Raw genomic sequence first — 15011 nt, forward strand, 5'->3', positions numbered from 1 at the left:
CTGCCATGGGCCTCCCACAAGCCACATCACTGGCTTTTGTGGCCTGTGTACCCTGCTGGCCTACTCCAACCGTGTTGTTAGCCCTGTCCTCTGCTTCTGCCTCTATCACCCTTTCCGAGCAGGACTCAGGGCCGTTTTCTGAAGGTCCAGAACAGCTGCACTTCCTGGGGTAGTGAGAAGTATCTGGCCATGACAGGGACTCCATGCTCTGAAGAGGACATGGCAGGAATCTAGACAATAGGCTGAGCCTAGAAAAGCTTAGCTTCCAGGCTGAGAGGAGGTGCCTTAGTCATCTAGACCCTGCCTCTCCACTTTCTCATGGGGACACAGACAGCGTGTCACAGAGACTGGGAACAGCAGCCAGTGAACTGGAGAGGTGACAGCTCACACTTGTGGAAGAGCTGTGAAGCTCAGATACCTGTGGGCTCCCAACCTTATGGTTTTGTGATACTGGGCCTTTGTGCTTCCCTGTGCCTCAGTTTCCTCATCTGCAAAACGGGATGAGAATCTCTTCTTCACAGGATGGTCTCAAGGAGGCACCCACTTAAAATGTGTGAGGAGGGGGAGGGGCTCAGTGAGCTTGTGAGTGGCAGGTCACTACCAAGGTGCTGCCACCATCTTACGATTACTAATTCTGGGCACTAGAGAGGAGTGGATCAAAGGGGACAGAAACAGGACCACTCTGGGTCCACCACCCTGGGGTTCTTAGTCCTGCAGGCCATGGGCTAAGGGCAGGCTGCCACAGCCAGGAGAGTCCAAGAGAGTCGTTCATCTGCTTTGCCCATCCCTGCCCACCCCCTCCAGCTCTGTCCCACACACCCTCAGTCCCAGACAGGAGCAAAAATTAAGTCTACTGTGGGGCTGAGAGTCTGGGCTGGTGAATTGCTGAGCCCAGCCCTTTCTTCTGTGTGGTTTCTTTTTCTAAGGTGGCTGGGAAGGGTCTTTTTCAAAGCCTGCTCCTACCCATTAGGGTCCACCTCTCTCTCTCTGACTCTTTAGACGTGGCCTCAGCGTCTATGTTGGCCCTGGAACCAGGAAGGCTGTGTCCATTGTCATTCTCAAGACAGCTTGTTTAGCTTAACATTACTGGTTATACACCACACACACACACACACACACACACACACACACACACACAGAGAGAGAGAGAGAGAGAGAGAGAGAGAGAGAGAGAGAGAGAGAGAGAGAGAGAAGGGGGAGTGGAGTCTGACTGTGTGGTCAAAAACCCTAGGGACTATTGTGTTGAATCCAGTCAAACCAGTCTCTGCTATGGACCTTGCCAGGGCCTTGGTAGTCCCAAAGGCCACTGAAGCTACCCAAGGAGGACTCAGAGAAAACAGTTGCCTCAGGTTCTGGAGAACACTCTTGGGAAGGAACCCAGCAGAGAAGCCATGTCACAGATACAAGGGGGGGTGGGGTGTGCCCCACCCCCCATGCCTGGGGCAGCTGCTCTGTGTGTGGATTCCCCTGCCCGGCACCCATCTCCTCCCTACACTTTTCCATGGCGCCCAAGGAGATGGAAAATAGGCTGCTGGTTATGGGAACTTCCCTTCTCTAGAGCCACGACCCCACCCCATTCCCACTCATGGCGGGCGGCGTCATGGGAGTCGTAGCGCATCTGATTATAGGGACGGCTATGAGTCAGCTCTAATTTGCCATGAAGTCATCAGGAGTAAACAAGCCCTGAACTAGAGGATAATTAGTACTGGATTCCTCTTGGGTATGGACTCAGAATGGCTGTCCAGAGGGCTGAATGGACAGCATGCATTGTTTGTGTGTCTGTGTGTGTATAGTCCTTGTCACATGATCCAGGTTGGTGATGGCCCTGACCTGTGAAGAGGGACCAAGAAAGATGTTTACTCTGTGCCTAAAGTACACAGGGCCCTGGGGATGTCACACCATCAGTGCACACATGTACCCTACCTGCTGGGTACACACCCCAGCTGGGTACACACCCCATCATCCTGGATGGGCCAGAGTGCCCTTTAGTGCCACAGCTCCCAGTCCTTCCTGCTGGCTGGCACTGCTGCCCTGTGGCGGCTGATTTAGCCTGGAGGGTGACACTGGGGGGTGAGCCAGTGCCTCTGACCCATGAGCAGGCCTGGAACAGATGTTCAGTGGACATTTGTTGAGAGGTGAGGGAATAAGCGATTGAATAAGACAGTGATCCACACATCGGAGAGATCCCGGTCAGTTGCGCTCTCTCTCTCACTTCCTCAATGGCTACACCTCTCCAGAGCAAATTGTCAGAGGCCTTGCCATGAACCACAAGGCCCTCCCAGATGTCAGCCCCTGCACTCTCTTCCTTAACTTAGCTCTCATCACAGTGACCTCCTCGTCCCCCTTCAAACACACCAGGCTCCTACCTCAGCAACTCTGCCCTTAGCCCACTACCAGTGCCCTCTTTATTCAGGCATCAGCGTGGCTCCTGGCTCATTTCCCTGGGGCTCCCCTGAATCATCTGACTCTCTCTCCTAAAACATCTCACCACTGATATCTATTCTTTCTTTCTCTCCCATTGTTCCCCACCCTTCCTGCTCGCTGTCTGAAGCCAGGCTACAGACCAGAGTGTCTCCACACTTGCTGTCTTTCCTGTTTTCCGTGATATTTGTGGGGGCAGATTCCACCCCTGCCACACACACCCATGACTCACACAGAGTCTGACGGAAGCATGGCTGAACCAAAGAGAGATGCTGGGCAAGCAACAGAGCCGCTCTCTGAAGAGATGGGACGGGGGTCTACTAAAAGAACCGTTTTACTTCAGTTTAAGGCAAGTTCCACAGAGACGGTCTCAGACAGGCACAGGACCAGACAGTAGAAACACCACCATCACCATGCATGAGAGAGGCAGGTGGGATGGGAGATGGCAGGCGGGGACCCCATGCGGCACAGGGGACACATGCAAGACCTGCCCCAGTGGACAAAGGACGGTGGCCGGTGGGGTAAATGTAGGTGAGAACCTCCTTGCCACTCTTCCACAGCAGGGGCAGGAGTTCTGACAACTGAAGGGCTGGGGTGTGGGGTGACAGGATGCAATGGGGTAACCCCAGAGTCTAGACAGCCTGGGTGTGGATGGTGGTCACGAAGAGGGTTCGGGAAGGCTGGATGTGGAATGGAACGGACCCTCAGGATGGCTCAGGAAACGTTGGACCACCTGACCAATCCTGTCGTCACATCGGTGTGGACACTGAGGTCCAGAGAGCAGAGGCTGTGCTGGGTGGGTTCCTGCTGGATGTGGGTGGGGACACTCTGGTGCTCAGGGCTCCTGTCTTGGGTCCCAGAGCCACTGAAGTGCAGAGAGGAGGCTAGTGGGAGTGCAGGGGCTGGCCCTGTGCCCGGCAGGTGAGTGGCCTCCGAGGTGAGCAGGAGACAACTTAATGCCACACGCTACCCGTGAGAGTTCTATCTAGAACATTCTAGCATACCACTGAACCTTTGAGCATCGTGAAGGGGCCCTATGTTAACATGCCTCCATCACAGCCCCTGATCGCTCACAGGCTCTGCTTACATATGGAGTCCCTAAGAAGGTCAGTAACACGCATCCCTGGTAGCCCACCAGCCTAGGGTTCCATGGAAACAGGACGAGGGATCTCAAGGGAGTGGGGACACTGGACACTAGGGAGGAGGGGAGGAGCTGGAGGAGGCCAGCTGGGCTGCAAGAATATGGGAGTCCTGGGGTTATCCAACCTAGGGTAGGGGAGTCTACTCAACCGCAGAGTCTTGTGTACCCCTTGTCTTCTACACCACCCCCAGTTCCTTGGGTTTGGGTGGGAAGTTGAGGCCAGGAAGTGGGGTGAGGCCATGGACACCCCATCTCCTGCCAGCCCTCCAAGAAGAGTCTGGGAAGGTGACCACAAGGAGTGAGGCCTTAGCCTCCAGGCTCCTGGTCCTGAAAGCTTCAGATATGTGTGTGCAGGGGGGACCCAGGAGGTGAGTGGGTTGGGGACTGTGGAGGCGACTGAGGAGGTGCGGCGGGTGGTGGGCGTGGGCGGATGCCCTGTGCCTTCATGTAGGACACCAGTTGGTCAGGGATCTCAGCCAGCACGTCCCGGGCCAGGCGGGCCATGCTCAAGACATGGTTGCCGGTGCGGTCCACATAGTCCCGGAAGGGCACAAACTGACAGACAGGAAACTGGGATCAGGATGTGGCATCTGGGTCCCCTCCCAGAGAGCCCACTACGCCCAACCCTTACTTTGTGAGTTTCGCCAAGGATTGCCCAGGTCTCACGGATATCTACTTCATGATGTGACCTAACACTGACCCAATCCCTTCATCTGAGACTCCAGCAATGAGCACAGAGGCGCAAGGGATTCTGGGAAAGCTTGATTGAATCCGGCCTGATGGCTTCTTTTCCTTTTACCACCTCTTTCCAGAGGGACTCTCTTTCTGTCTCCTAGGCCCCTTCTTCTCTAAACCCATGCCTAACCCATGCCACCACCAAAACCTCTCTCTGGCTCCTTTCTTCCCTCCTCCTCCTAGACACTAAGGACACTGCCTCCATCTTCAAGGGGTCTCCATGCCTCGGGAAGTCCATGTATCATAGATTATAGAAAGTGCATGAGCACAGAGCCCTTTTGGGGGGCTTTGGATTCTGTGGGGGTGCCATTCAGGTTAGGAGGGAGCTTCATACAGGGAGGGGCAGGGCAGGGAGGGACAGGGAGGGGCATGATCTCATGAGAACACTGGCCTAGGAGGGGATTCCAGGGTCTGCCCTTGGGGAGTTTGCACAGGGGCTCTGAGACTGGTCTGGCTGGAGGGCCTGTTTCACCTGGACAATGTCCCGTTCAGCCAGTTTCCCCCGGGAGGAGATCCGCACATCATCACCATCCAGCTCCACCATGGCTGTGGGGACAAGGGATGTGTGTTTGTGGCAGTGTCCATATACATCTGACAGGACCTACCCTCCAGTCCCAGGCCAGGCGAGGGCTCTTGCCCTGACACACACAGAAACAGGTGGAGACCCAGACCAACATGCAGCTAGGGCCCTGCTCCCCTTGTCCAGGCTCCTTGCCTGGAGGAGCGGCACAGTCCCGGGATGGGGCCGAGGCATGCGTGGGTACTGACACACCCTCTTGGTGTGTCACAAGCCCACCCAGACATGAGCTCTTGCTGTGGGAAGAGACAGCTGGGAAGGGGGCACCGGACTCACCATCGAACTCAGCCTGGCCCACACCAACTATGATGATGGACATGGGGAGTTTGGCAGCCTGGGAGAAGAAAGGGTAGGGGGAAAGTCCTGGGTGAGGGATAGGTAGAGACAGGAAGGTGGTCAATGAAGAGAGAGCAGAGCAGGGCCTGGGGAAAGAATGGATAGTAAAGGATAGGGGACCTCAAGGAACCCCAAGGAAGAGGAGAGGATAGGGAGAGGACATGGAGATGAAGAGTGAGAGGAGGCATTTCAGGGGTGCTGGGTCTTTCTGCCTCTGTGAGCCACCTCTTTTCTGGGTCTGGGGCTCCATCATGAGGGACCAGGGCAGCTGGGGCTGGGGCCCCTTTTATAGGGAAACCATGGGTCAGGGTTGTGAGGGGTGCAAACTTTCTTCACGCTGGGACCCCTACCTCCTCTACGTGATAGGCAAGCTGGGACCTAGAGTGTGTGACTGAGGGAGCCATGGCCCCCAGAGAACGGGCAGCTGTGTGGCTCAGAGTCCAACGGCCCAGAGATCCAGTGCTTCTTTTATCTCCCCCTGCCTCCTCGCCAGCGCTCTCTCCTAGGCCTGCCAGACTCCCTCCAGCAACTAGATGGATGAAGGGACTCAAAGGAGGGTCCCCTTTAGGGAAGCATTGTGGGGACAGGGAAAGAACCCCCAATGTTTCTTTAAAGGAAGCATCCCCACACCAGGCTGTCCTAGGGGTGGGACAAGATGCTTCAGCCCCGCCCCCATGTGTGTGTGTGTGTGTGTGTGTGTGTGTGTGAGAGAGAGAGAGAGAGAGAGAGAGAGAGAGAGAGAGAGAGAGAGAGAGAGGGAGAGAGGGAGAGAGGGAGAGAGGGAGGGAAGGAGAGAGAGAGAGGGAGACCCCTATTCTCCACTCACATTGACGATGGCCTCCTTGGTCTGTGCCATGTCAGAGATGACACCATCAGTGATGATGAGCAGAACAGAATACTGGGAGCCATCCTGCACGGTTGCAGCATTCCTGTGGGGGGTGGGGGGGGTGGGCACACAAAGAGGTGTGTCTTGAAAAGCTTCTGGCCCAGGCCCCCTGTATACAAGGCTCCCAAACACTCTGGTAAGGGGTCCAAGGGAATCTCCTGGGCCTCTTGCTGAAAGGTGGGCAGGTTACATGAGATGCTCTATTACCCCCTCCAGTCATGCTTCCTGGAGACCACCTGCCCGAGGCTCACCTGGCTACGTGGGTGACTACAGGGGCGAAGTTAGTGGGGCCGTAGAGCTGCACGGTACGCAGGCTGCTGTGGTAGGCTTCCAGGATGCCATCAATGCCACAGCACGAGGGGTTCTCCTGGTTGCCATTCTGGGACAAAGAGGAGACAGCTGAGTTCAAGTAGGCAGGAAGGTGGCAGGGGCAGGGCTGGGCTGGGCCCGGGAAGGGAGGGGCAGGGGAAAGGGCAGAGGCAGGGCTAGACCCAGGGAGGCGGGGTCGGGAGGTAGGAAGTGAGAGGCAGAGGCAGAGGTGGGAGGGTAGGGGTGGGAGCAGAGCAGGGTGGGAGGTAGGGGGTGGAGGCAGAGGCAGTTCCAGGGAGGCAGGGTGGGAGGGTAGGGGGTGGGAGGCAGAGGCAGGGCTGGTCCAGGGAGGCAGGGGGGAAGCAGAGGCATAGTTAGTTGCCTTTAGCTCAAACCCCAAACCAAGTAGGTGGCCATGCCTCTGGAGCTTACAAGCATTTAGGCCAAGGTCAAGAATTAGGAACACTCCTGGCCCCTACTGTTTGTTCCCAGCCTAGCACCTCCTACCAGTGGGAACTCATGTGACACCCTGCCGTCGGGGGGCAGCTTGGCCCCGAAGCCCAGCGCAGGGAACATCTTGTCGCTGTCATAGTGCTGGATGATCTCTCCCACGGCGGTCAGCGCCAGCGCGTAGGCATTCAGCTGGTAGGGGCTCATGTAGTGCAGGGATGTGGACTGCGAGGGGTTCCCTGCAACACGAGGCATGGGGACGTCTGCCAAACTGGACAGCTCTCTCCACCGCCCCCTCCAGTCCATCCTAGTTCAGCAGTCAGCAAGGAGGGACTGCCGAGCCCTTGGAACAGGTCCAGTATCCCACTTTTTCAAAGCCACCACCGCCTGGTGTACAGGACAGCAGCAGCCTCGCCATGGCCCCTGCTTGCCCCTACTCTGCCCTTATCTGCAGTGCACACTACCCACTGGCCTGCCCAGCCCCACTCCAAGGCCAGACCCTTGCTTGAACTACCCGAAGCCCACATCCCACCCAGGTCACCCCAGAGCCCATCAAGCCACAGGATCCCCTTGGACTGGCCTCCGGTCCTCCCATACCCTCCCAGCCCGAGGTCTCTCCACACCTCCCCGCACGGCCCTGGCAGCGCCTGTGTCTCTCCCGAACACTCGCAAGGCTCGCCTCCTTGTCTCTCTTCCACGGCCACCGACCCAGTATGGCCTTCCTCTAGTAGTGTCCCCCTACCCCTGAGTTCCCTTTCCCTTCTCCTGCCACGGTATTCCCATTGCCTCTGTACCGCAGGAGTTCAGATTTCACGGATCCACTCATTACTGGTCCCCGCCCCACCCCCAGGGCACTATCAATATCTCACCGCCTACTGGCTGTGTGATCTTCACCCTTCAGCCTAATTCTCCTTGCTAGAGATACCCCCTGTAAGTCAGGGGCATCTGCCCCACCCTAGGGTCACAGGGACCAAATGGGTGGTGTAAGTAGAACTGTCTGCCCTCCATTTTCACACCTGTGTGCATGCATGTCTATGTCTGTGTGCACGCATGTCTATGAGTGACGGTGTGCGTGCGCGTGTGAACATGCACTTGCACATGGAGGGCCCAAGGTTGATTTGAGAATCATCCCCCCCTTGTTCTTCCGCCTAATTCACCTAATTCCAGTCAAACCCAGAGCTGGCCAACATGGCTAGTCTCACTAGGCTGATTATAGACGGGCCACCCCATAATACACCTGCCATGCATGTGTGTCCTGGGGACCAAACCTCCGGTCCTCACTTGCACAGCAAGCACTCTGAGCCATCTCCTGCACTGTCTTTTCTGGCATCAGTACTAAGACACCCGGTCCCCGGCTCTAACAGCCCAGTATTCATGCCTTATAGCCATAGAAGAACTCTGACACACCAGGTGACCCCACAAGAAGCTCTGTGCTGGGGCTGGAGAGATGGCTCAAAGATTAAGAGCACCGACTGCTCTTCCAGAGGTCCTGAGTTCAATTCCCAGCAACCACATGATAGCTCACAACCATCCGTTATGAGATCTGTTGCCCTCTTCTGGTGTGCAGATATACATGGAAGCAGAATGTTGTATACATAATGAATAAATAAAATCTTTAAAAAAAAAAGAAGAAGCTCTGTGCTGTTTTTCAGGGTACACTTAGGCACTGTGATGGGTCCTGTCCACCTAGCCACAGCCAGATCTAGAATGCTGCATTCTCCTGTTCCTCAGTAGACTGAGGTGCTCCTGATCAGGGCAATGGCTGGGACTGTGCTCCCCCCCTCAACACAGGTGTACCAGTATAGGGCCACCTGACATGGGGAGGCCTCACTTCTTGGCTATTTAATTTAATTAAATTAACAAATTATTTATTTATTTCGGGGGACAGGGTCTCACTGTATAGACCAGGCTGTCTTCAAACTCACAGCAATCCACCTGCAGCTGCCTCCCCAGTGCTAAGATCAAAGGCGTGCGGAGACCTCCCCATTCTAACTTTGGCTGTGTGGACATAGAAGCCTTCTCTGGTGGGCAGTTGCCTTCTAATTGAAGCATTCCTTCTCAGAGAGCAGTTCCGTGAGACTCAGGAAGTAAACCACTCACAAGGCACAGCAAGGCCCCGTTAAACTGCCTGCAAGCTATGCAGAGAGCCTCAGGATCCCAGATTTCCTAGGTTGTCACCCACATTGGGTGGCTTTCATTCACCTATGTTCCTGTAGTAACCCCTCAGTCATACCCCTGTAAGCAAGCCAGCAAACTCACACTGGACTTTGGTAATATTTGTACTTTGGTCTGTTATTAGTTCCCTAACTGGGGGAGTAGATGCTTGATTACACCTCCCTAGGAATAGTCCCAACAGGAAGAAGAGGGAGTATGAGGGACCTGGCTCATGGCCGAGTTGTCTACCACAGCCCAGAGATGCCCACCCCCGACTCCTCCCCACTCACCATTGGAGGCGGTGAAGTCAATGGCCACGGTGAAATTGATCTGTGTCCTAGAGAGGAGAAGACCTGGAGTCACCTGGGGAAGACGGGCAAGGAGGGAAAACCACTGGGCACCCATGTGTGTTAGGCATGTGGTCTCAGTGAAGCCACTTGGACACAAGCTCTGGGAATCTAGGACAGTTGAAACAGCCAAGCCCCTCTGTGAGGCCACTGTGAGCATCCCACAACACTCTGATTATGTTGTGGGGACATACATTGTTCTGTGGGTTGCTGTCCCTTCCTCTCTGAACCTGTGCCCAAGTGAGTGAGTAGGTGAGGTCAGGGCTCACTGGGTTTCTGGTTCAAATTCAGAATCGGACTAATGGTTAAAACATGACAAAAGTCAAAACATAGCTGAGCCTCCACAGCTGTCTGCTAGTTTTTTTGGTTTTTTTTTTTCTGTTTTTTTTTGTTTGTTTGTTTGCTTGCTTGCCTTGCTGTTTTGTTAGTTTGTTTTCTGCTTAGTTTTTGAGATGGGTTTTCACTGGGCTGCCTTGGAATTTACTATGTGATCTTGAACTCACAGAAATCCTCCTGTCTTTGCCTTCTAAGTGCTTGGATTAGAAGCACAGCCAGTCTCTAAGTTCTTACAGAAAATACAGGGAACAGAAGGGGGACATGTTAAATGACGTCACTGGGGACACAGCCAGAGTCTATGAAAAACTGTATAGGATTGCTATAGGAACCACAGTCCCGAACTTGGGAATCTCTCGTCCCCTCTAGATTCTGCAAAGATGAAAACAGAATTAAGAGAGAAGTATATCAATCAGCATTTGGATTTTGACTGGACTTTGGAATCAATCAATTTAAAAAAGTTTTAAGACAACCAGGGACAATCGAAAACTGCTTCGAGTCTGGTATTAATGAACTGTGAATTTTTCAGTGTTTATGGGATTATTATGCATTGTGAGTTATTTTGGGATCACATAGTGTGGCTATATGCTTAAAACATTTCTTTCTTGGGTGTCTCTGTGTGAACGTGCACTTGCGTGTAGTGCTGGAAAAGGCCAGAAGAGGGTGTCAGATCTTCTGGAGCTGTTGTGTGCCACCTGATGTGGGTGTTGGCTTCTGCAAGGGCAGGAAGCACTCTTAACCACTGAGCCACGTCTTTAATCCCTGTGTTGTGTTTTATGAAGAGAAAGCCTTGTATTCTAGAGCTACCTTCTGCAGGACCTGGGGATGGGTGAGAGCTGAGATACACTTCATGGACAGTGGGTGAGGGGGACACTAGACTCCGACTGTCTGGGCAGGTCAGTGAGAGTCTGGGAGTCACTTGAGGCTCCACTCTCAATGCTATAGCTTGGAGGTTTCACAGGGTTAGGGTTAGGGCCCTCTCCCTGTGGCCATTCAGTTGGTTTGAGGTGGGGCCCTCAGAATCTGCTTAACAAAAATACTGGGGTCACACTGAGGGGAGGTGCCTTGCTTGGGATGTGGAGGATGTAACAGAAGCCAGGCCCCATTTCAACTGCACTTAGAGAAGGTTCCTGTTAGAAATCCAAGATCTTTTATCACCTGATCACAGCTAAGCTGCTGCACACAAGACCTTTGTCCCCCGGGAAGGGGCAAGTACATGGCCAGCCGGAGACAAGCCAGCTTTTCTAGGCAGAGGCAATCCCAGCTTTCTGAGAGCTGGGGACAGAGCATTCCCTGGACTCCAGTCTGTAAGATAAGAGCCACAAGAGAGCAAGAGCCTGGGCCCCTGAATGGCTGTGTAAATCTCTGCCACACTCAGCACTGCCGGATACTTGTTTGAAGCCTGTGGCTGGGGACTCCTTGCTATAGCAGTAGACTGTTTGATGGCATTAAAATAACAGCATCTTTGTCAAAGGAAAGGAGACACCTGGAGAGCAAAAGCTCTGATTCAGGAGCTACCCTTGAGGGGATGGGCTCCGCCTTGCTGGACTACAGCCAACTACCAGGTTGTCTCTTCCAAAACCAGGATGAGGGGAAAGGCTGGCCTGTTCCCTAACTATTCTTCTACTCACAGTCCTGAAAACATAGGGGAAGGAAGCAATCAGAAAGCAGTGGTGGCACACGCCTGTAATCCCAGCACTTGGGAGGCAGAGGCAGGTGGATCTCTATGAGTTCGAGGTCAGCCTGGTCTACAAAGCAAGTTCCAGGACAGCCAGGGCTACACAGAGAAACCCTGTCTCGAACAGCACCCCCGCCCCCCCCAAAAAAAGGAAAGAAAGAAAGCAGGCACTTTGCGGACGACTCCCTGCAGCCAAGTTGCTTCTGTCTCTTGGCCTCACCTGTCCCAGGGAATAGGCACCCACCGTCATTCTCATTCCTTCTGGGTCCCCAGACAGACATCTCTGTCAGCCTCCTGCCTGGACATGCCCCTATATTTTCATAGTCAATTGTCTAGCTCAGACCCTCCAGAGTGTTCTTTCTAGTGGTCTGACCTGCGTGGTGCTTCTGCGGCCCCCTGCCTCTTCAGCTTCCATCTGTGTTTAGGCCCGTGGGGAACAACAGAGCAGGCAAGGATTACCAATTAGCTGGGAACAAAAGGAGCCAGGCTACCTTGAAGGTGGGTGCAAAATTGAGATAAGGTCTTCGCCCCACCCTGTATGTAAATTAGGAATGCTATGCAAATGAGAGGGTGAACAAAATGAAGCTTGTTTGAAAATTGCCAGGTGCAATGGAATGTGAGGGCTGGCTGCTTAATGGAATAAAGAAGGGAGAATTTTGGTTTGTGCTTTTTTTTTTTTTTTTTTTTTTTGCATGAAAGGAAAGTACTGTACCACTGAATTGCACCCCCAGCTCTGCAAAGGAAAGCTGTGGAGGCAGGGAGGCAGGGAGTGGATCTATGCAAAGAGGAGCTAGAGGAAACCTCTGGGTGCCGGGGGGGGGGGGGGAGGAGAGGGGTGCTCTGTAGGCAGAAGGAGGGCTTGTAACCTTGAGGTTGCAAGTGCAGGAGATGAAGGAACAGTGTCATGGGAAAGTGAGAAATGTCCCAGGAGACAGGGCAGCCAGGTGCCTGCCAGGCTGGGATGCGCCCTCGGTAGCTGCCCTGCCCGTCTCCTCTCAGGCAGGTGCAGTCATTGCTCTCCTGCACCTGTGGGCTCTCAGCTGCCCACACCCTGACCTGGCAGCTGCCTGCAGAGAGCGTGCCAGGGAGGCCCCCTCCTTGGAATTGGGCCATGTCTAGTAAGCTGACAGCTGAGGCCTCCTGGCTGTTCTGCTGAGTTGGCCTGCGGGTCACCCCCCTACAGTTCTTCTGTTCTTTCAAGCTGAGGTTGGGCACCCACTGACCCGGGGACGGAGGGTCCCCTAACCTCACTGTCCTTACAGGTCCCTGTCCCACGCCCATCAGGAGCTCAACTTTCACCCCTTCCATTCCTTGGATGGCCCTGATACCCACAGAGAGAACATGACTCACCGTAGTAACTCAGTAAAGCCAAGGCAAACAGGGATCCTGATGCCCCGCCCAGAGCACTTTCTACCACCCACACCTTGGCTCTCTTTGTCTGGAGTCTCCACCGGCTTCGGGTCCTAACCTCTGCTCAGGGATCTGACATGACCCAGGCAGGCCTCCTGCGCTCAGAATTCAGGAGTGGGCGGGGCGCTCAGCTCAGAGTCAGGGCCTGTTTACAGCCCTGTGTCAGGCTCTGCTGGGGTCTCAAGGGGTGTGCTCTGGTTACATGGTATGGAGCCCTGCTCTCTCCCCAGGGGGGAGGCCAGCCCCATCTCTCTCACCCTCCTTTGATGTAGTCCAGGAAGGTGCTCTCTGACTCCACCGCAAAGGAAAGCAGTGTGACCTGGGAAAGAAAGGGGGTGTGGTTAGCGGAGCGCCCCAGGGTGGTCAGGATCTGGCCTGTGTAGACCATCATTGACAGGTGCTGACTTCACCCCGTCACTACCCCCACCAAGGACTCTCACCCCCATTTTACAGCCAAGGAGAAGTGAGGTTCCAAGGATGCTGCCAGGATGTGGCACAGTGAGGATATGAACCTACTCTGTCTGAATCCATCGCCACTCCTGTGTCTGTCCTATTCTCCAGCCTCGCCTGTCATGCACACTTCTGGGGTATAATTCAGCCTCTGCCCCTTCCGCCCCAACACTCTCTGAGCAGCCCATCTTTTCCCTGCAGGTGCCTGACACCCAGGATCCCTCTCCTAGTTGAAGCCTCCCGCGCTCCCTCAGAGACTTTGGCAATGGCTTTGTCCACGTAGGCAGCCTGTCACAGAGACTTTTGGTCATAGAGAGGAGTGAGGCACCTGAAAGGGGGAGCCCTGAAACCAAGGAGCCCCTGCTGGTGTGGATCTGACGATTCTACCAGCCCCTCATCTTGGCTAGACCAACTGTGACAAAGCTGATGTTCCTCAACCTGAAGAACAGGACAGAAGGTCTGTGTACAGAGGCCCCCAGAGAGCCCTATCCAGGGCAACAGTGTGTGAAACCCCACCCAGAAGCCCCACGGGGGGGGGGGTAAGGGGAGAGTGTGTGGAGCACCTAGAAGCCACTAAACCTCCTCCCAGGTGGCTTTCAGTCAACCAGAAACAGCCTACAACAGTACTTCATCCTCCAAGGCCACTATTAGATTCCCTGCAGTCACGGGGGAATCCAAACCAAAGATGCCAGAGTACATTTGCACAGCAAACATACTGACTTGTTCTAGGGCAGTGCTGGGGCTCTGCCCCAGGACCTTTGCACATGCTATTGGTTTCTTCGATATTCTCAATATCCACTCTATTCGGTTATCACTTCCCCCACACCTATTTCGATCACTTCACGGATGTGTGTACAGGTACCCATACTAGTTAGCCCTCTGTCTCCCCTAATTACCAGCACCGGGGACCCAGGTCTGCCATTTTCTGGCTGTGTCATTTGTCCGCATAGCACTACTGAGTGCCCTGCACATATCTGCTGGATAAATGTGGGAATGTCCAGCTGAGCAGCCCCCAAGGACTAGCGTTGACCCTGGTGGTAACAGTGAAGCAGGGGATGCCTGCTGCCCATACAGAGGGAAGACGGTTCTCACTCCTGCCTGACTCCAGGCTGTGTAACCTTGGCTGAGTCACTTCCCAGACTGCAGCCTCTGCTCCTCTCCACAAAGCCCAGTGCCTGGGGAATTCCCCATAAGCATGCTGGCTTTTCCTTTTCTTTCCTGCAGAGATTCCCCAGGCTGATGACTCTGCTACCCACTCACCTGGGTTGGACCCCTGCACTCCAGCCTGGCTAAGGGCAATGTCCACCCACCACCACCACCACTGCAACGGGGGTGAGGGGGTTACTCACCGTGCCAGAATTCACATATTTCTTTTTCTTCATTTTCTTTTTTGGGTTTATCACCTATAGGGAAAAGCAGCTTACTGTTTGAAAGCAGTCAGGGCAGGTTCAGGGCTCCCACCAGCCCTGGGTGTGGCTTGGGCACCAGCCCAGGAGGGTATGGGGTGTGACCACAGCTGGGGAAGGGCTTTGCCAGGCCTTGTGGGATGCTGGAAGCTGGGAGTCATAGCTAACCCTGCGTCCCAGGATCCAACACACTGGGACACTTTCTTTAGCTTTGTCTTCCAATACCCTCAAAGCCTCCCAAAGCAGCTGGGTGTTGCAAGATAGCTCTGCCCACGCCTGCCTGCATTGGCTAGGCCTCCCCTTCACACCACACACCTTTCTTGCCTCAGCCCTGCCTTCCCCATCCCCTTTGGGGGTCCCACTCAGAGGTGCCCCAAG

General features: G+C 54.6%; 1 protein-coding gene across 2 annotated transcripts in view; it reads right to left on the minus strand.

Moving 5' to 3' along the window:
- Positions 1 to 2737: 2737 nt before the first annotated feature.
- The window catches only part of Cpne5 (copine 5), an 82285-nt gene continuing 70011 nt past the window's right edge, over positions 2738 to 15011 (minus strand). For both annotated transcript variants that reach the window (XM_027394446.2, XM_027394445.2), the window contains 9 exons: positions 14577 to 14630; positions 13035 to 13096; positions 9300 to 9346; positions 6913 to 7094; positions 6348 to 6475; positions 6037 to 6139; positions 5151 to 5208; positions 4770 to 4843; positions 2738 to 4117 (listed from right to left, as the gene is read on the minus strand). In XM_027394446.2, the coding sequence (XP_027250247.1) occupies positions 3899 to 4117; positions 4770 to 4843; positions 5151 to 5208; positions 6037 to 6139; positions 6348 to 6475; positions 6913 to 7094; positions 9300 to 9346; positions 13035 to 13096; positions 14577 to 14630 (927 nt within the window). In that variant the 3' untranslated portion in view covers positions 2738 to 3898. The remainder of the gene's footprint in view (positions 4118 to 4769; positions 4844 to 5150; positions 5209 to 6036; positions 6140 to 6347; positions 6476 to 6912; positions 7095 to 9299; positions 9347 to 13034; positions 13097 to 14576; positions 14631 to 15011) is intronic.

This window comes from Cricetulus griseus (genome assembly GCF_003668045.3).
Source record: "Cricetulus griseus strain 17A/GY chromosome 1 unlocalized genomic scaffold, alternate assembly CriGri-PICRH-1.0 chr1_0, whole genome shotgun sequence".
Classification (NCBI taxonomy): Eukaryota; Metazoa; Chordata; class Mammalia; order Rodentia; family Cricetidae; genus Cricetulus; species Cricetulus griseus.